Here is a 20,338-nt window from a genome sequence, read left to right as displayed (position 1 = left end):
CTTCCTCAGCTTGTGTGAACTGGCCCCAGGCTGTATAGGTTTATAGCTCCTTCAAACAGGAATAGGAGCCACAAAAAACCTCCCAGTGGGTTATAGTTGTGGGTGTAGGAGTTCACCCAACTAAACAGACTTGCCAAGAGATCACATGGGTAGAGACAGCTTGTGAGGTTGGAGATCACCAAGGACGGGGCTGGAAGGTTTCCTTGGGGTGAGTTGGTGTTGACGGCACAGGAGCCTTCTCTTTACAAAACGCTCCTGGGAAAAGTACAGTTTGCCAAAGCAGCATGGAGGGGGATGGTGTGGGTGAGGTAGCGTCTGTTTGGCCATGCATTCTTTTTTAAAAATTTTATTGAAGTAGAGATGATTTACAATGGTGTGTTAATTTCTGCTGTACAGCAAAGTAATTCATATATATGTTTTTCATTTTTATATTCTTTTCCATGATGGTTTTCCACAGAATTTTGAATATAGTTCCCAATGCTATACAGTAGGACCTTGTTGTTTATCCATTCTCTATATAATAGTTTGCCTCAGCTAATCCCAAACTCCCATTCTTTCCCTCCCCTACTCCCTCTCCCCCTTGGCAACCACAAATCTGTTCTCTGTGTCTGTGAGTCTGTTTTTGTTGTGTAGATATGTTGATTTGTATCATATTTTAGATTCTACATATAAGTGATATCATATGGTATCTTTCTCCATCAGACTTACTTCACTTAGTATGATATGATAATCTCTAGTTCCATCCATGTTGCTGCAAATGGCATCATTTCATTCTTTTTGATGGCTGAGTAGGATTCCGTATACATATACATATATCATCTTCTTTATGGACATTTAGATTGCTTCCATGTCTTGTGATTGACCATGTATCCTGAAAGAGAAGTTTGGAGGTAGCAGGGAGGGATTTGATGTCTTAAAACTATGTGCATTTCTCAAAAGGGCAATATTGTATCATGCACGTGATTGTGTGAGAAGTGTGGTTACTGTTGGGTCTCTAATGACAGTTGTAGAACCAACATAAAAGGTACTTTTCCAGCCTCTTGCACAAGTATTGATCCAAGGTGTTGTACTTTACCTCCAGGAAGATAACAAAGGGGCCTCAAACAGACCCTGGGAGCCTGAGTTCAGCTTCGTGGTTTCTAAGTGAGCCTGTTTATCAGAGCTCTGGAAAAGTTGACCCAATCACTTAGACCCTGAGGGCTCCTAGTCTTGTTTTGAAGACAGGAGAAATGCATTTTCAGATGGGATTCCTAAATACAGACCTTACGTGAGTTTCTCATGCCTACCTAGAAGCAAGGCCAGCTTTGGATGACTACAGCATCCTCTCTGCTCTTCCTCAAAATCGTGGACGAGAGACTTGCCAGGAAATGAAATTTGGACTTTTATTATTATTATCCTTGTTCTTCTTCAGCAGGGGTGCAATAGCTGCCTCCCTCCACCAGGCTTTCCGCGTTGGGGTGTGCATCACTCTACAGAAATGCAAGGAAGAAGAATGTAAAGAGTATGGGAGGTACCAAAAGTGAGCGACCTCATCCCTGGGAGCAGCAAGCCCCACTCAGACAGCAGTGTGCTTGCTTCTCCCACCCTTCCTCCCTCTACTCTACTCCCTTTTCCTGAATTTTCTGAGCAGCTTGGCCCAGGCTTTTTATTGAGAATAATCTTCGCTCCTGCAGGTAGCTATATCGCCACCCCTTTCTCTCTGGGTATTCTGCTGATCGCTGAACATTTTACACTGGTTTTGATGAAGCTAAAACTACCAAAGTGCATCCTGGGCTTAATTAGAAGAACCCCAATTCTAAAGCTTCTTAGGACTCTGGAAGCGGAGATGTGTTTTAGCACCAAACATTCTTACTAGGAGAAAGGAACACAGGGTGACCAAGAAGAGGGGGTTACCCTGAAAGGTGGGACCACTGCATCTGGAATCTGTTGATTATTCGGAAAGAAACAAAGGCTCGGAGGTGAGAACAGGTCAGCTTTGCTGAGATGCTAGGAAATACCATAGAGAAAGCCACAAGGTCAAGGAGTCTGGAAGAGTCTCCAAATGGGAGGAAGAAGATCCTACACTTTGATCCTCCTACTTTCTGTGATTCTCTAGATCATTGCCATCAAAGGAGCCATCACGTTGCTGATTTTACTCAGTGCATTTAAATTCTAATTAATAGTACTTGATTCTTCTTAGAGGTGAAACTAAATGTGCTCCTTTGCAAGTACACCCCTCTTTCTCTCAAGAATTTGCATAACAAGTGAAGGCATGTTTACATTTATTGCATTTCAGCAATTGGCATTTTTGCCTTCCTGGTTTTGCTCCACTTCTGTTCTCACCTTCTAACCCTTCCTCTCTGTTCACCTTGGCAAGGAGAGGGACAGTTAAGGGTGTCAGACAGCCTACCTGTCAGAGAATGGGAAGAAGTGATGGGGGTTCAGGCAGGGGACTGGGGAGTCCCAAGGTGCTGGGGTTCCCACAGAGACCGCTTGTCTTGTACAGATGAGGAAACTGAGGGTCAGAGAGGTGACGTGACTTGCCTGCAAGCACACATTTTAGGGTCCTGGGTCTGAGGGTAGAGATTCGCCTCTGCCTCTGGCTTTGTTTTGATGATTCCATAAGATATAATTATCCATGAAAGGATTTTGCATGCTATCATGTGTCAGAAAGTTTGAGCTATTGTTTTTCTGGTTAATTAACATAAATAACCCAGACATCTTATGAAATGTCTGCTTCATCCTCTCTTCTCATTTTGCAAATTTTCACGGAGACTGAACTGTGGCATGATGACTTCTGGTGGTGTGGCTCGCTGTGTGCCACGTGTGACAGGCTCCTGGCAGCCTGGCCTGAGTCACCGTGGAGAACAGTTGGAGAGATGCCATGTTTGGGTTGTGCCCAAGGCCAGCATGGTCTCAGAGGCACCTGGTTTGGGGTGGGCACTACTACAGTTTGCTTTCCCTTTGGGCAGTGGACATTCACTGATGGAGGGTGAGGATGGACTAGGTACTGTTCTGGGCATGACAGGTCCAGGGGGTTAAAGAAATAAAGGAAATGCATGCGCCCTGCCTTCACAGGGGCCTTGTGGCCTGGGGAGTGATGGAACAGAGGTGCTACAGGGTGGTAGACACAGACCTGGCAGGTGGGAGGGAGCCTTGGAAGGGAAGGTGCGCGTGTTGAGGAGGTGGGGAGAGGTGCTCTAGACAGACAGACAGACAGACAGATGGGGCAGTGTGGGACATGGTTTGGAGTCCCAAGAGAACACCCACATTGAGGAAACTGTGAGAAACCTGCAAACACAACCTGTGATATGGCTCCTGTGCACAGCGATGGATCTTATGAGACTGGGGTGCCCTGGTGAGCTGTTCTGAACTGTTGGTGCTTCATTCATTCTGAGGGCTGTGGGCACCAGTGAAGGCTTTGGGACAAATGAGTCTCAAACAGATTTGCCAGAATGGTCCTTCCAGCAGAAGGAAAGGTGGAGGCCAGAGGTCAGTTAGGAGAGGCTGGTGTGGCCACCGCCCAGGTGGAGGTGAGGTCAAGATCTCCCCACCTACCCCACTGCCTGGAGTTCAGAAGGGGGTCAACTTGAGTGAGATGAGGGATGATTTGAGCTGCTTGTTGAAGGGTCAAGATCAGAGAGTAATTTATGCAAGGGAAGAAGGAGCGCTCCTCCAGCCCAGTGAGAATCCCTTCCTACAGAGACCAGCTAATAGAGAATATCACTAAAGGCACCAGGGGATTCTGTAAAGGACTTGCATAATTATTTGCTCAATGTTGGTTGAAGGAAACTGCTTTGCTAGGATCAGCTGATGTAGCTCCAGCCAAGGGAGGGCTGCCTGTGGCTGCATCTTTGCATCTGCACACCAGCCGCCTTCCCCTCCAGCCACCCTCACCCATCAGGGCCGTGCCTGCTCTTCCTGCTGCCTGGGGAGGTGGCCAGAGAGACGGAGAACACCCCTCTCTCAAGGGCTCTCTGCTTTTGGTTCAGGGCTGGGCGTTGAGCTTTCAGGGTTAAGATCGCGTCCGTCTTTTCCGTGTCCGTCCAGTGTTTGTCATTGAATTGTCCGTGCAGGTCCCCTGCTTTCTTTCATTTAAGCAGCTTTTATCTTCTCTGTAGGATAAGCTCCTAAAATATAGACAGTAAGGAACACGTTTTGTTCTAAAAAGTGAGCACAGCATCCCCACAGGTGTGGAAGCACAGTAAATAAATGTTTAATGCTGAGTGTGGTGATGTAGACATGTATTTGGTTACTTGGAGAATAATATTGAAGAGAGAGGATGACTGTATTTTCACACAGAAGAGTCTAAACATTAACACCTCCCTGTTCTTCCAGGGTCCTTTATACTCTTCCCTTGTATGTTACTTTGACCCTCTGACAGCCGTAGGGATTGCCTGGGCAGACTAGTTTTTCCCCATTTGTCAAATAGGAAAACTGAGTCACAGAAAGACTGGGTGGACCCAGGCTTGTCACAACAGATTAGATAATAAAACGAGGACCCAGCTAGCTCGACTCCGTGGAAGTCAAGCTAGAAGCTCAGAGAGTGGCAGCTGCGTCTCTTCAATATGAATGTGCAAGCTGAGGTCCTATCAGATGAAATATACCAGTGCACGGCAGCTTCCAGATGGGAGAGATCTTGTTAAAATCTGAGTGATACCCAGTGGATCGTCAAGCTTTCCGAATGCTCAGTGGAGTATCTTTCTTCAAATCCACCAACCCCAGAAAACACCATTATTTTATTTCCGGTTAAGGACTCAGGAGATACAAGTTCCCCACCTACTCTTTTTTGAACTAAACAGCTACATAGCCGTAGGCTTAAGAAGGAAGCAGCTGCTCATCTAAACATCCCAAGGATCCATATCTATAGGTGACCTTGCAGGTCCTGTCAAGCACCAAATGTACTCCATCTGCAAAGTTCTCAGCAAAACACCTTACCTGGTCGCTTAGACCGCAGTGGGTTCCTCAACACCTGTTTGTTATCTGTACAAAATCCCGTAGTATTTGCTTGTAAAAGACCTCGCACTCAATCGTGATCTGTCTTAGCTTCTCTTCTGCGGGAGCAGGGTGTCTGTGTCTGTCTTATTCACCCCATATCATACCCCTTAAGTGCTTAACACCCTACATTGTACATAGTAGGTCCTCAATGAACATCTGTGAAACAAGCGGGTGATTCAGTAAACCTATTCTTCTACACCTCAGGTTATCATCTTTGGAGGTGACAACTAGAAGCGAAGTTCACGTGATGGGAAGGAGACAGACGGGCCTGGGTGTAGGAGCCTTGTGAGAGGAAAGGCTGCCCACCAGGCCTGAGGAAGGAGTAGGCATCCTGTGACCACACATGCACCAAACAGCCCTCCTGCGGGCCCTGGTTCAGTAGGTTCTGTCTCCATAGGACCATGTCAGGTCAGACGTCTGACACTAGCAACGGGCACCAGCGTGTAGTGGAAGGGAGCTCTTCCAGGGAAGGGCAACCTCGGTGTCCACTCCATCTCTGGCAGTGACTGCCCTCTGTCCGCCTGGTCTTCTTTCTCCTGTGTGAAACGCTGAAAATCCTCAAATGTGGCTTTCATGATACGCTCCTGCGGCCCCAACCTTCCTAACTGGCCACAGATGAGAGCAGGGCCTCCACACTGACCGTGGCTTCCTCTGCGTCCTCCTCAGGCCCCTGTGCGTGTCAGGCCAGACCCTGAGCACAGACCCCACGGCCACGGCCACGTCTCTGAGCTCTCCTTTCTTCCTGTGGAGAACACCTCCCCCTCTGCTCCTGCACATGTACGTTTAGTTCAAGCTGAGCTCAGGGCTCACTCACCCCCGCAAGACTTCCAGTCCACGTGCCCTCCCTCACCTCCAAGCTCCTGACACCCCCACCAGGAGTCCCTTTAGGTGCTCGGGCCTGGCTAGATGTGCCCGCCCCGCCCTGCTGCCTCGTGATGTCAGTGCCCCTGGGGGGCCCCTGCTCCCCCTGCACATCCAGCTGCAGGTTCTTCTCAGCCCACCACCCTCCCTGGAGCAGGACCCCACTCTCCCCTCCGCCCGGTACTAGCTCTTCTCTGCAGCCTCCCAAGCATCTCCGGCCACCTTTCTTAAGGGGTCTTCTCCCAATCACAAAACGTTTGTGAGATTACAAAGAGGATCGTCTGAGTCCTGGAGGCCCCAAAGCAGGCCCTGAGACGCGCATTTGTGTGAAAGTGACTTATTAAGGGAGTGTCCCCTGAGAGACCTCGGAAGGAGGTGAGGAGGCAGCAAGGAAGGGCAGGGAGCCAAGTGGAGGCTCCGTTTCAGGCAGGCGTTGCCAAGGGTGGCTTCCGTGGGACCTGCGGTGAGACTGTCCACCTGCTCCCACAGCCAGCCCTCTGCTGCCGCCCTGGGGACACGCACACTCCCAGGCACCTTGGCCTCTAGAAGTGAATGCAGACTGTCCACCTGCTCCCACAGCCTAGAGGCAGCCTCCAGGGAGAGCAGCAGGTGTGGACTCCTATAAGAGAAGCACAGAAACCTGGGCAGCAGCACAGACATGACACGAGGGCCTCGAGGGGCTGGGCTGAGCTGACTGCAGCCACACCCTGCACGGGTGGGGATGTCCCCATGAATGGAGGACCAGGACCTGCGCTTGGCTTCCTGCCTCCCTGGTGCAGAGTGTGGTTTCCTCTGCCGAGCCCTGAGGTTCTCCCCACACTGGTGGTTCAAGTCCTCACTATAGGTGGTCCTTAATGATGACAGGAGGGGCGCCTCCAACGCAGGATCCAGGCCTGAGGGAGAGATTTAAAGTGTGTCCAGACAGAGAGTTAGAACTAGCCCCAGAGATGGGGCCAGGAGTGACACACATGCTGCTTCCTCTGAGCTGAATCCCACGCACGGGGGCCTGCCAAGCTGGTACATCGTCCTCATCCGACCCCAGCCCTGGGCTCAGGAGGAGCCGGCTACTGGCAAACCCCTTTCCAGAGTGACAGAGTATCCTAATACACACGTCCACCAGTTTACCTGAGTGAGTCTTGGTTTTCAAAGTGTGACTGTAAACAATGCCTGGGTTGGACACCAATTAGTACACCCCCCTGCTGTTATCCTGCCAGCTGGTCCACCGTCTGCAGGATGAAGCCCCATCTCAGGTGTGGGCTTTGCATGGTCCAGCTGTCAGGACAGGATGACAGGATTGGAGACACAGACAAGAAAAAAACAGAAATTCATTTGCCAGTTTCTTCTCCCCAGCTCCTTCCTCCCAGGAAGAGCAGCCCCCTGGAGAAGAGGGAGGGGCTTACGTTCTGTGCCTTCATGGCCCTTGGTGATTTGGTTATTTTTTCAGGTGGCCATGGCAGAGCTCTTCAGTTTGGTTCTCTGGCCCTTCTTGTTTCCAGGATAAAGGAACCAGTCTGTCGCGTGGCGAGCTGCAGCAGTCCCTGCAGGGGAAAGGTGGACTCTTAAACTTAAACTGGACTTAAACTGGACTCTTTGAGGAGAGTTCAATAAAGTGGCTACTTACAAAGGTACAGCCGAAGTGCAGGAAAGACCACAAAGGTTAGTCAGGACCCCAGGGTCGGAACAGGAGGGAATGGCTCACACCTCCAGGCCTCAAGCGATGAAAGGAGGAGGTCAAGGCTCCCACCAGGGACAGAGGTCCTCGGCCAGGAACTGTGACCTCTGACAGGGACATGGATGGCCTGTGATTTCCCTCTCCTACCCATCAGCTGACCCCAATGGGAGGCCAGGTGATGTGACCCACACTGGTCAGTCCACAGTGGATGGAGGGGACACGGAAGGAGCAGGGCACTCACTAACTGGCCTCAACTTGCCTAATTTTTCTCTCCTACCAAAACCTTACACTCTGCACAGACAACACTTCCATCCTTCCATAAACATTCTGGTATCTTCACAGCTCTACAATGCTTTGTCCTGCTATTCCCTCTGCCTGAAATGCTGTGCCCTGCTCTGTTCTCTTTAGCAAGCTCCTTCCCACCTCAAAGGCCACCTTAGGTCTCCCAAGACCCAAATTGCTTTGAAAGTAACCAAGAATCCTTGGAATAGAAAAACACATGTTATATGCCTCCTGCCCCCACCCCCCACACCCCCATTACAGGTAGATGGAGGATGAACAGACTGCAGTTAATACACACCAGGGTCAAGTGTGTCTAGTGAACTTTCATGGGGGATTGAAATTTGCAGGGGAAATGTGGTTGGCATACAAAATAACATTTAACATTAGCTCTGATAGGGAAACAGGAATTTGTCTAACAAACAGTAGGGAAGGGCATTCCTAGTACAGGGTGTCCCTGAATCCTGACAGTGACCAGAGTGCTCGGGAAACAGTGAGAAGTTGTCCAGTATATCCAGCTCCTGTCCCGCCTGGAGTATGTGGGAGTGTGAGGTGAGATGGGGCTTTGCAGGAGATCATGCCCTGGAGCCCAAGGTCAAAGAGCAGATGGAGTCCAAGGTGAATTTCCACTGACCTCTTAGTCTTTCTGGGCTCTCTCCCCTGAGAAACATTGGTCCCCATGCAGGGGCTCAGGAACCCCTCACCTATGTGTGGACTGTTTGCATACATTCGGGGAGGGAATGGAAAGAAAAGCCCCTGGGCCACCTGGCTCTGGTCACTGAGGGAGAAAAAGGTGCCACTGCTCTGGTCTGTGGTCGATGACACGATCTGGATGCCACTTCCCCCACATCATCAGTCAGTCCAGAGCCCTTCCTTTCTCGCCACGGGGATGGAACACACCGCTATTGAATAAAGACATGGCCTTTGGGCACGGTGACTTACACATGTGAAATGACCGAGTGAACAGTCCCAAGCTTCCTTCAGCCTTGAAATTAGTGTTGGGCTTTGTCACCAGTACAGTTCTCAATGGTGTGCCATTTATCTCAGAAGAGTCACGGCCCACCTGACTCAGCAGAGTCTGCTTTGAGATGGTGCTGCCTCATTCAACTCTTACAGCAAGGATAGAGGGCTGGGTGGGCTTATCGAGAACCCTCCTCAGAGGTCCACACAGCCAGGTCTTCTTGATTTGTCCCCAGGACATTAGAGAGGTGAAAGGTGACAGAGTCCCACAAAGAGTGAGCATGTGTGCAGCCGTGTGTGCGCGAGGGGGTGTGTTTGTCAGTGCAGGTGGGTGCTGACTCATGGTCTGGGCCTTTACTGGAAATGTGCTCCTGCTCTTTCACTTCTCAGGAGTTTGTGAAAGGTGGAAGATTTTAATCAACAAAATTAATCGGTTGACAGATATTTAAGCATTCAATAAATAAGCATTCAATTTTATACTCAATGTGACATATAAAGGCACATGAGAAAAATAGGCATGGTCCTTGCCTTTCCAGAAGTCACCATCTAGTGAGTAATGTAATGAACATTGTAGCTCTAAGATGAGAAGGCCGTGTGTGTGATAGATGGTGTGATCCGCTATTTGCTGAGTTTCTACTCCATACCAAGCAATGCGTTCAACGTGCATGCTTCTGTGTAATCTTCCCATTAACCCCATTTAGGAGGGAAAGTTATTTCTGTTGCAGATGAGTTAAATGAAACTCAGTGAGATCAGGTGACTTGTTGAGAAGCAGTGGAAGGGAGCTGGCACTTGGATTCCAGCCGCCTGGCTTCAGGGCCTGGCTCTTTCCTCCTCTCCACCCTCCTTCAGACTGCAGCTCTTCCCCAGCAGGGTAGGCTCACAGGGCATCCTGGACGGACACAGCCAGGGTTTTCTCTGGTCCTTTCCCATCAATCATAAGCACTCCTTCTACTTCTACCGAGGCATGATCAGCCTTGACCTTATTTTCAAGGCTAAGAGAGATTCCATAGATTCGCATCCTATTTTCCATGTGAAGCAATAACAGTAGTGGTTGAGAGATGTGAGGCCAGTGTGAATCGTGTGAATTCAGTGTTTGTGTCTCTAGGTGACCCAAGCCAATTTCATACACAGCAACACAAGCTTAGATTCCAGTAAGCGTCAAAATTAGCAACCCCCCCAGGGCAGCCTGCTCCTCCAAGTAAAGAGCTCGAACGCCAGCTGTTTTCTGCTGAATTCTCCACAGGTCGGTGATGAAGCACCCTGGTTTGTCTGTTGGTTGGTTTCCCACAGAAGCAGACCTGCAGGATGCACAGGCCAACTCCATGGAGCTGGGTGTCAGTATTTTTGAGCCATTCACCCTGTGATGCTTTGCTGTGAAGCTTGAGGGGAGGGGCCAGGCACAAGCTCAGAGGAACTGAACTTGGGGGCAGCTGGACCATTTCTGCGCGATAGGAGATTGTGATCAGGAGCTGTGAAGGGCAGAAACACTTCACTGTAGGCTCAAATGTTGCTTGAGATGTGTTGCTTTTCAAAGGCAGTTAAAGGGCCATTTGAAAGAAGGAATGGACTGTCTGGGTCCATTATAGGCCTCAGATCTTCAGGCAGGTATATTTAAGAAAGGCCAAGCTGGAACTGTTCCCTCTTTCTTCAATAATCCTTCTCTTTATTTCAACACTCTCTTTGTCTGTCTTTAGAAAGTGCCAAGCAGATACTTCTGCTCTATTTTTTTCCCCAGTTTCCAGGTTCCTCTCTCTCTGTCTCTGTCTCTTTTTCTCTTTTCCTCCCAAATCCAAAAGTAGCTTGAGGCCCTGAGTCTACACTTTAGTGTTTTGTCTCTGCTGCACTCATCCTGGCCTTGCTTAATCATTTTTTTATTTTTTTTGCTGTTCCTCTATGTACAAATGCAGCAGCTGTAATAAAGCCGCTCTTCATCGGCAGGAGATTGAGGGCACAGAGGGCTGCATTTTTAGAGCTTTGGCCCAGTCAGTGCAGCTGCAGAAAATTTCAGGTGTGTCAACTCTCTCCACCATGCACTGTGCTCAGGTGCGTGTTCTGGCATGGCTGCGTGTGGATGGTCCGCTCCTGGTCAACCACACATGAGGCTTCTCATCATCAAAGAGAATGTACTGATGATCCATCAGGCTGGATGCCCTTGATAGCCTGTGTTCAAATGGGCCAGGCCTGTTCTCTGTAAGAAGAAGCTTCTCCAAGGAAAGGAGCAGGGTGCAGACAGACTGAGAAGGAAACTAGTTCAGCAGTGAAATGGTAAACAAACCCATCCTTCCCAGGTGCGCTCTCTCTCTGTCTGGCTTCTGCCAGGGTGTTGCATAGGCCAGGCCATGGGCTTCCATGGGGGCCACACACGGGAGGGGAGAGCCACCAGCCTGGTGAGAGGGGAGGGCCACTCACAGAAATAGGGAAGGCTGACAGCCACTGGCTGGAGGGCTTGAGTCTGGACGCAAGTAAGAGCAGGCATTGAGGCTCTAAGTGGAGAGATGTTTGGAGTTTGGGGAGTTCCAGGGCTCAATCCAGAAGCCCTGTGTGTGCAGAGGTTGTTCCTCCACTCTTTGCATGCCGTGGGACAGGCAGAGGACAGGATGCTCAGGGTGGGTGCCTAGTGCTTCTCAAGACTGTGGGGGGAGGGGTGGAGACCTTCAAAGTTGGGACAGGGCATCTCCAATCCTTTATGACTCTCCACTTCTCTTCCTGGCCTGCCTCGGGCTGGCCTGTGACTCCTTCCCCAGTGACAAGTGGCCTCATCTAGTTACACTTACCTGGATTAGTTAGGGAGGGTTGAGTTTGAAACCTTACTTACTCCCAGTTAATCTTACAGTTGATTCCCTTCCTGAAGGAGATGAAATACCATGAAATATGTGTGTTTTAGGAGTAATTTTGTAGAAGTGAATTAAGGACTGTCTCTGGAAAAAGGGAGCCTGTTACCTGAACGTCGCAGCAGGTCTTCTCCCAACTCCTTACTAAACCAAGCGTGGGCCCCGCCTGAGAGCATAGCTATGCTCATGTACACTCTTTTTTTTAATACCTGGGAGAATTGTCTCCTGTGCCTCGTTGTGGAGGTTCTGTAAATGAGACAGATAGATGGGGGCAGGTATGAGGAGGTGGCAGGGGGTGGCTGCCAAGTCACCTTCGTGATCTGTCTCTGCAGAAGCCACGTTAATTCCATGGAGACTCAGCAAGACTGATATCCAGCAATGACAGTTTGGACATCTAATCATGACCTTGGATGTGCTCCAAACCAGGGTGGAAGCTATGCCAGCTTTTCCGTGTAGTATATCATGGGGGCCGCATAACCGTGCTGAAATTGGCAGCGTTGGAGCCTGAGTGCTTCTGCAAATGGACATCATTGGCCCTGTGAGCGTGGTGCAGTGTGGTGAGACCACTTCCGTTTCAGTCCATTTCTAATCGTTAGACACAAGGAAGTCCAGCACAGTTCTCTCGTGTTCACCAGGATGCTGAGAGATGCCCCCATTGCGAGCATCAGAAACAGTTACCCAAGCAGTTTAGAGGCGGTTGATCAGCATTTCCTACACCAGCACCATTCACCTGGTGTCTGGTCACATTTTAGCTGCTGGAGGACAAAATAACCGGAACTCTGCTTCTGGCTTCTCAGAGCATACTGGTTGCAAGAAAGCTCTCTCCTGCAAAGTAATGGGGAAGTGTTTCAAGTGAGAGTCATTTCCTAGTGCCCACTCAAACTGCTGCTCTCATGTCACCAGAAACCAGAGAGATGTCTAAATGAATGGTTCTCAAACTGCGGTCCCCAGACCAGGTAGGGGCCCAGCAATCTGAACTTTATGAGGATTTACAGGTAGTCTGATGCTCCTTGAATTTAAACGTTGTAGGGACTTTTGAGAGGCCCTAGATAAGAACATTTAAGATCACTGACTTTGGGGAAAAACAAACAAATGGACAAAAACTGAGTTTGAATCTTGGTTCTGCAGCTTAATATCAGGGTGATCTTAGTTCGTTTGGATAATATATCTTAGAGTCAGTAAACCTCATCAGTAAATTGGCAATAATAAGTGAACCCAACCAAGTTTTTGAGATGATAAAGTAACACATATCATAGACTTGCAGGGTACCTAGCATACAGTAATATGTGTTCAATAAACATAGGCCATAAATATGAATTTTACCAATTCCTCCGCTTGGCTCCAAGCAAAATTCAGAGCAGCGACCTCCCTTAAGGTCATGAATATGAATGACGTCCCAGGTACACTGCTAGCAAAGTGAGCTGTGGCATGTGTTGTTCTTAAGGGATTTCACACCATCATGGCTCAAATTCACATTTCAGTGACGTAGCCCGAGAGGAAGAGCATCAGGTGTGCAAGGAAAGTACAGCATCAGGGGAGTTCCAGCATCAGGTGCTTCCTCTATCGGCAGCACTTTCCTACCTGCTGCTCACTCTTATGGTTTGTTCAGGATATTGTTATCACAGCCAACAGTGAGTCTTGGAGGTCATTCTAGACCAATCCAGACCCCATGTGCATCCTGTTTTACTGGAGAGCTTATTAAAATGCAGGTTCCAGTTCATTACATATGAGGTGGGACCCGACTTTGTGTTTCAGATAAGCTCCCAAGTGATGCTGATCTGCTGGTTTTCTGATCACATGTTTCCATAGTGAAGTGCTTGCTCAGTGCTTCTCAAACCCTCATGTACGTATGATTTCCTCTAAGCTTATGATGCTTAAGAAATGGTCTGAGGGCCATCAGCATTGTCATTTCCCAGGAGCTTACTAAAAATGCAGGCTCTCAGGCCCTACCCAGGACCTGCCAAATCCAAATGCACATTTCAGTAAAATCCTGAAGAGAATTTACAAGCACAGTAAAGTGTGACGTCTGTGCAGCGTGTGTCTATTTGCAAAGGATCCTGCACTTATTAAATGTTCTGCTCTCATCATCTTGAAATTCTTAACAATCCTTGAACAAAAGGTTCTGAATTTGCATTTTGCGCTGAGACCCAAAAACTATGTAGCTGGTCCTGGATACCCTGCTCTACACCACTGCTTTTCAAACTTTGGTGGGTGTGTGACCCAGCTGGGGTATTGTTAGAAAGGCATGTTTCTGGGTTCCCAAAGATTCTGAATCAGTAGGACAAGAAAATCTCTAAGAAACATCTCACATGATTTTGATGCAAGTGGTCCATGACCACTTTCAGAAATACTCCCTAGTCAGGTTTCCCACCATTTCTGTCCTTTGTTGTCCAAAAAATACGCAAGAAGAAGCACAAAGTGAGCTGGACAGCAGACAGAGCAGGGGTGTTTCTGGTTGAGCAGTTTTCCCTACAGGGGCTCTCAGCAAGTCTTCCCACCTGCGCATGAGAGGCCCGGCAATGATCGTGTGACATTTACACAAGTACAAGCGGAAAGGATGCACAGCACCGGAGAACGCATCTCGAGAGGGACCGCCTGGGGAAGCTGCTTTACTCTGCAGCAGCTCTCAGCCTTTTTATGGTCACAGACAGTTTTGAGAATTCAGTGAAAGTAATCGTCCCTCCCCACTGAAAATTTCACCTTTGCACATCCTGAGGGACACCCAGGACCAGGACCTAGAACCTGGCTGAGAGGTCTGACTTTCCATCACTCCCTAGCTCTCTATCCTGGGGCAAGTCACCAGACTGTTCTCAACCCTGGAGGCCTGATCTTTAAAGTGGAGAATGGGTAAGATCATCTATCTCACCAATTTGCTGTAAGAATCACATGAGACAGTGTGGATATAAAAGTGCTTTGTACCCTGCAAAAGAATGATTAAATTGGAGGCATGATTGTACCTACCATAGCTATGTTGCTATTTCCAGCATTAGAGTCAGAATCAGGACACTGTGTTTGTGAATTAACTTCAGGCCATAGAACATAGTCGGTGTAGCTAGAGAAGGAAATGAATGCAGACAGAGATTTGATGAGGGCTTGGCAAGAGTAGCTGGGAAATTTGAAAATGTAGGAATTGAGAAGGGAGCCTCCACAATTTGGGGACTCCAGATGCAAAAATAAAAGAAAGAAAATCTATTTTTACACGTGTGAACAGTTTTGAGATTTTGGAAAATGCCTTTAGTCTAGCAGTAATTGAACATTTCTGCCCCTGGTTATAATGAAGAGATATAGCAATGGTGGTGGTCCATATTTAGTTTTGACTTCAAAAGCCTTCTGTTGGAATTCGCTATTCTGAGCTGAGAGGAAGAATGTTTAGTAGTTAAAAGCTGGGTTTCTGATCTGGCACGTATTATCTGTGGGATTTGGGAGAAGCATTCAGGGTCTCAGTTCTTCAATTCTTTTCACCAATAGAACCTTCCTCATAGGGTTGTTATGAGTGTTGGGCAACTTAGTGCACCCAGAACATCTAGAAAGTAACGTGAGGAGTTATCATCATGCCCATGGTGGAAATCCCAGCACGAGGGGAGGGGGTGTGGTGTGGTCCCAGGGCCCAGCCATTCTGAGGATGGATGATGGTTCCAGGTTATAACTACTGAATAGTTAGGACTATTGAAATCATCCTGTTCTCAGGGGTTTTCAGAAGCATGGAATCACTCAGGACCCAGAAGTTGGAAATAGCCAATGTTCTAAGGCTGCAGTTCTGCAAGACCTTTGATGCTGACTTTCAGAAAGTGCTACCTAGGCCAAAACAAACAGGAGGTGCGCGTGTGCACATTGGAGGCAGGGGTTGAAGACAAGGCATGGTGACCAGTCATCCCAGCCTTGCCAGGAAGACCCTGATGGCTCCCGTTTCTCTGCAGTCCCTTGACTTACCCATCTGGTCCTCCCTCCAGGTGCACGATTGACAACCGGGTCACCCGGGTGGCCTGGCTGAACCGCAGCACCATCCTCTACGCTGGGAACGACAAGTGGTGCCTGGACCCCCGCGTGGTCCTCCTGAGCAACACTCAGACCCAGTACAGCATCGAGATTCAGAACGTGGACGTGTATGACGAGGGTCCCTACACCTGCTCCGTGCAGACAGATAACCACCCCAAGACCTCCCGGGTGCACCTCATCGTGCAAGGTAGGCAGCCTGGGGGGTGGCCAGGGGGTGTGGCTGGGAGAGCCTGTATCCAACACATTCTCTGTGATCCTCAACTGAGATGAGTTCTGTGTTCCATCTGGCCAGGACGATTTCCTAATTTTCACTTTGCCCTTAGATGCTAAATTTTCAAATTGTTAGTCCTATTCAATGGAAAAACGATTTTGTGGGGTTTTTGTGTTTGGTTTTGGTTTTTTGGTTTTCTGCTTTTGTTCCAATAATATATTTTCTCAGAAAATTATCTACTGATCATTGCTTTCCTTGATTTTTTCCCTCCTCTAAGTTTTTTTAAGGTTCCATCCAAAGCTAAGCTTGCTTTATTTTAAGACAAGCATTTTAGCTCTTCTGGCACTGCACATGTGCCATCCCTCGCACAGCCTTCAAAGAAGGCGGAGCCGACTGCAGATGCTCTAAACACCTACCTGGGACGTGGCCGTCGCAGCCACCTCCGTTGTTTCCAGCTTGCGTCTCCTCTCACCTCCCAGCCCTGGGTTTCTGATACCACATCTCGCTTTTAATACCTATGTCTGATCCTCTGTGTTTTGGTTGCACCCCGCTCCCCTCCTCTTCCACTGAGCCTCTCACCCCCACCCCCAGCTTTTGAGGTCTATGTTTTTGCGTTTCTCTCGCTTCTGCTGTCTCCATGCTTCTCAGGCCCTTCTCTGCTTCCCCATAAGCAGAGCAGGTGCTGGGCATTCAGACAACACACAAGCACACGGACAGATACCCAGACAGGGAGCGAGCGCTCAGGATCAGACTTGGCCGCTTTCTAGCTGTGGGACCTCACGTTACCAACGGTGACCCAGAGTTTCTTTTTGTAAAATGGAGTCAGTGTTGCCAGGGTCCTCTGTGGGGGATTACATTTTCCATGTCCTGATGTGTAAAACACTTAGAAGAGGGCCTGGCACACAGAGGTGTGGTTAAATGGTTAAATGTTAGCTGTGTTTTTAAAAATACAGTTGCTATTTTTCTAAACTTTTTAAAAGCATGTATAGCTGTGGACCACATCCTTGTTCCACGACCTCAGAGGTGAAGCTCTTGAGTGATGGAGCCAGGTCCTCTGCTGGTGTTTCTCTCCGACTCGGGTCCAGGGAAATCAGCTCCAGGTCCAGAGGCCCCACCAGCCACCCCTCCCTTCCTTTCCAGCATCCCCGAGGGAAGGGGAGAGCTGCGGATGGTGGCTGAGGGCAACAAGGGGCAGGAAGGTGGTTCAAGGAGGAGGAACAGGAAGGAGCTGGCAGAATCAAGGGGAAGGGAGCTGGGAGAAGGCAGGAGAGAGGGCAGCTGGAGTCAGGGTCCTGACTGTGAAGGGCGAGGTCGGTGGGTGGAGATGGGAAGAGGACGGGCTGGAGGGAGACCCGCACAGGCTCCGGCTGCTCAGACATTAGGCCGGGGGTTGGGGGGGTGGCTGAGCCCCCCGTGCTGTGTCTCAGCTTGGTCATACGGAGTTGTGTTTATTTTTTTTTTCCCTCTTTCTTTCTAAAAGAAAATGATGATGGCTTTTTCTTTTGTTGGTTGTATATATGAATATCTTCAAACTGCTGGATACAAACAGCATTTTTTAAAGGAAATGGAATTGCATAGACGGTATCAGAGTGGATCACAAACAGCAGAGTAGGTATTGTTACATGAGATGGTTTCAGTGGGGGAACGTTTCTTTTTGTTTGGTTGGTTGGTTTTTTATTGCGGAGCGTTGGCCAGAAAAAAATTGAGAATGACTGTTCTGTGTGGGAGTTTGATGGATGCCCCAGTGGCACCATCAGGTAGCATCAGGGGATGCGTTTGCAGCCATGCCCCATGCCCCTCCCTACCCCGCTCCCTGCACCCAACACACACACTTACTGCTGAGAGCGTCTGACAATGTCAGACAGACCATAGGAACTCTACACCATCACAGACACTTGCCTTAGGAAGCAAAACCCTTATGGAACCAGAAAATGGAAGGAGTTGTGAAAAATGCTTGTGAAGTGTTGTGAAGCCTCCTTGAAAACAGCAATCATGTTTGTGTCCTTTTCTTCCTTAAGCCCTCCCCCCTCCACACACACACCCATATACTCCCACCCTGAGCCTCCAGAAAGTGCCTTATACAAAGTGCACATTTAATAAATCCTTCTTGAAGTAAATGGCTGGATTTAGCCCCGAGGACTTACACAGGGTCAAAGAGGGAAGGTTGAGTGTGTGGGGTGGTGGGGAGGCGGGAGGGGCGGGGATGGAGAATGGGGTCTGCATCAATCCTTGCTGGTGTCCATGGTGATGGAAAGTGTCTAATCCCCAGCGAGGCGTTTATACCTGTGGCTTGGTGAGGTGGCCTCTCAACGTGACACACCGCCTCAAGTATCGGAATCTCATCTTGGGCTAATTTTCGAATGCTGATGGGTGTATTGATCTGGAAACGAGCTGGGTTAAAAAAGGCTCTGGTCTTGTCCACAGACTCAGCCCGAGCTAATCCTCTGTCGATATGCCTGGACCAGGCATTATTGACACCTTAATGAATAGAGGACCATGGTTTCTTGGAGCAAACCTGTTCCCCCTCTTAAAAGCAATCAGACAAACTGAAGAGAGCCAGGCTCCCGTTTCTGTATTGAAAAGAAGATACATCACCATCCAGGATTAAAAAAAAAAAAAAAAAAGAAATGTATTTATCTTGGAATCATTTATTGTACTGAACGTAAACCCTAATTCCCAGTAGGAGCGGACTTCTGGATTCTGTTGACACCCCTGTTCAACACTTTGCAGAGCGGTGTTGGAATAAAAGATGTATTAACTTTTCAAAATGGTATTACCATCATTAAACACGCACTCACAGATGCACACACACATAATAGCAGTGGCAGGGAGGAACTAAACTCATGTTTCTTCCCATGAGCGTGTGTATTTGTGTACTTGTAGTCAGTTTCATGTATAAATAAACCCACACAGAAGGAAGGTAATGTTATTTTCACAGAATTAAGTGAGATTACTGAAGTCTGTGATTATATTTTCCCCCTTTCTAGCAAATACCCCTACTGCCCCGCTTGTTCTTTACACTGGGTCTTCTCTCTGGTTGTGATGCTGTGTGTTTAACTCCTGCTGAGCCCTGGTGCCACCCGTACATCTGCCTAAGTACTAGCCCCTCAGCCTTCTGTGCCTGCCCCACCCTCTCCTTCATTCGTTCACGCATAATTCACCACTGAGAAACAACTCTGCTTCCTAGTACCCTGGCCAAGCACTCAGCACACGAAGAGGAGTGAAATGCTGCCCTTGAATCATTAGTTGCCATTCATATGGAGAAGATGGACTTGTATACCATTTGCCCAAGCCCTCCCCAGGAATTTAAGTTCTGGAAGTGTAGCTGTTGTCTAAATCCTTCTGAAGCACCGAGCACCTCTAAACCCCTGGGTCCTTTCACCCCTCTGGTGTTTGATCAGACATTTTAATAGAGTTCAGAATGACCTATACGGAGACCAGGCTGGTCCGCTTACATAAAGCCGATGCATTTCCCGGGTCTGCTGGGCACTGGCCAGTCCTCGGGCTCAAGCTGGGGGCTGAGGGCTGGGGCTTTCCTTGGCCCAGGTCTTCGGGAGCTTGAGCCCTTAGTGCATCTTCAGCCCTTGTAGCCCTCAGGGCAATCCTTTCACTGGTGGCAAGTCCTAGATTTGTGCTTGGTTCCCTAGGTTATTTTAAAAATCTGCTGACAACACATCACGTCCTCATAGTAAAGGAAAAGAGAAATAGGGGAGTACTTGGTTCCTTTTTGTGTTTAGTGGGTCCATCTCTTCTCTCCTCACTACCTGTTGCATTGTATTCTCCCTGCATTCTTTTCTTAGGAAGACAGCTCTGGGGCTACGCAAATGCTCCCAAATCTTTCCCATGCTGGTGGGAGCGGGGTGGTTTCCACAGCTCCTGGCAGGACCAGTGAAATGACTGGAGTGGGGACCAGGGTCCGGCGGGCCTGGGATGCAGAGAGAGACCCTGCGGTGGGTGGCACACGGGGTGAGGAGCAGCGCTGAAGTTGAGCCGTGGAGAGCACCAGGCAGAGGAGGGGGGAAACCCCAGAGAACTCAAGCTGCATGACCAGGAGTGTAAGACCAGCCTGCAGGACAAAGCTGATGGTGCTTCTGATTTGCACTGTCCAGGGGCAGTTTCTGGGGAGAGGCAGGCTCAGGGCTGCAGACAGAGCCCGGACAGTCATGTGGGGACAGTGTCAGAGGCAGGTCAGGAACAAGGGGTGGCCTGGGGAGGAGACTGGTCCTGGTGCCGGTGTGGGAGGGAGGGGAGGGACAGGACAGCTGAGCTAAGTAGCTACTCAGCACTGCGGCTATTTAAAATTAAATTTAAATCAAGTAAAACCAAATACAACTTAAAATTTACTCCTTCAGTCACACTAGCCACATTTCAGGAGCTTCAGCGGCCGCAGGGGACCCGTGGCTCCCATGTTGGACGGTACAGATAGGCTATCCCCAGCGGCCTTGAACCTTCTCTTGGGCAGCAGGTGCTGAAGTGAGAATGGGCTTCATTGACATCAAAGGCTGGCTGTGGGGTGGAAAGGAGGATGGAATTTTGGAGAGAAGATGCAA

The 20,338-nt window shown here is 49.0% G+C and overlaps 1 protein-coding gene across 5 annotated transcripts in view; it reads left to right on the top strand.

Moving 5' to 3' along the window:
- Positions 1-20,338, top strand: part of NTM (neurotrimin) — a 926,305-nt gene that overhangs the window by 732,916 nt on the left and 173,051 nt on the right. For all 5 annotated transcript variants that reach the window (XM_057749998.1, XM_057749996.1, XM_057749995.1 and 2 more), the window contains one exon: positions 15,532-15,764. In XM_057749998.1, coding sequence (XP_057605981.1) covers positions 15,532-15,764 — 233 coding nt within the window. The remainder of the gene's footprint in view (positions 1-15,531; positions 15,765-20,338) is intronic.

Source organism: Hippopotamus amphibius, chromosome 9 (assembly GCF_030028045.1).
Source record: "Hippopotamus amphibius kiboko isolate mHipAmp2 chromosome 9, mHipAmp2.hap2, whole genome shotgun sequence".
NCBI classification, from domain to species: Eukaryota; Metazoa; Chordata; class Mammalia; order Artiodactyla; family Hippopotamidae; genus Hippopotamus; species Hippopotamus amphibius.
This window is presented reverse-complemented; position numbering and strand designations above follow the sequence as displayed.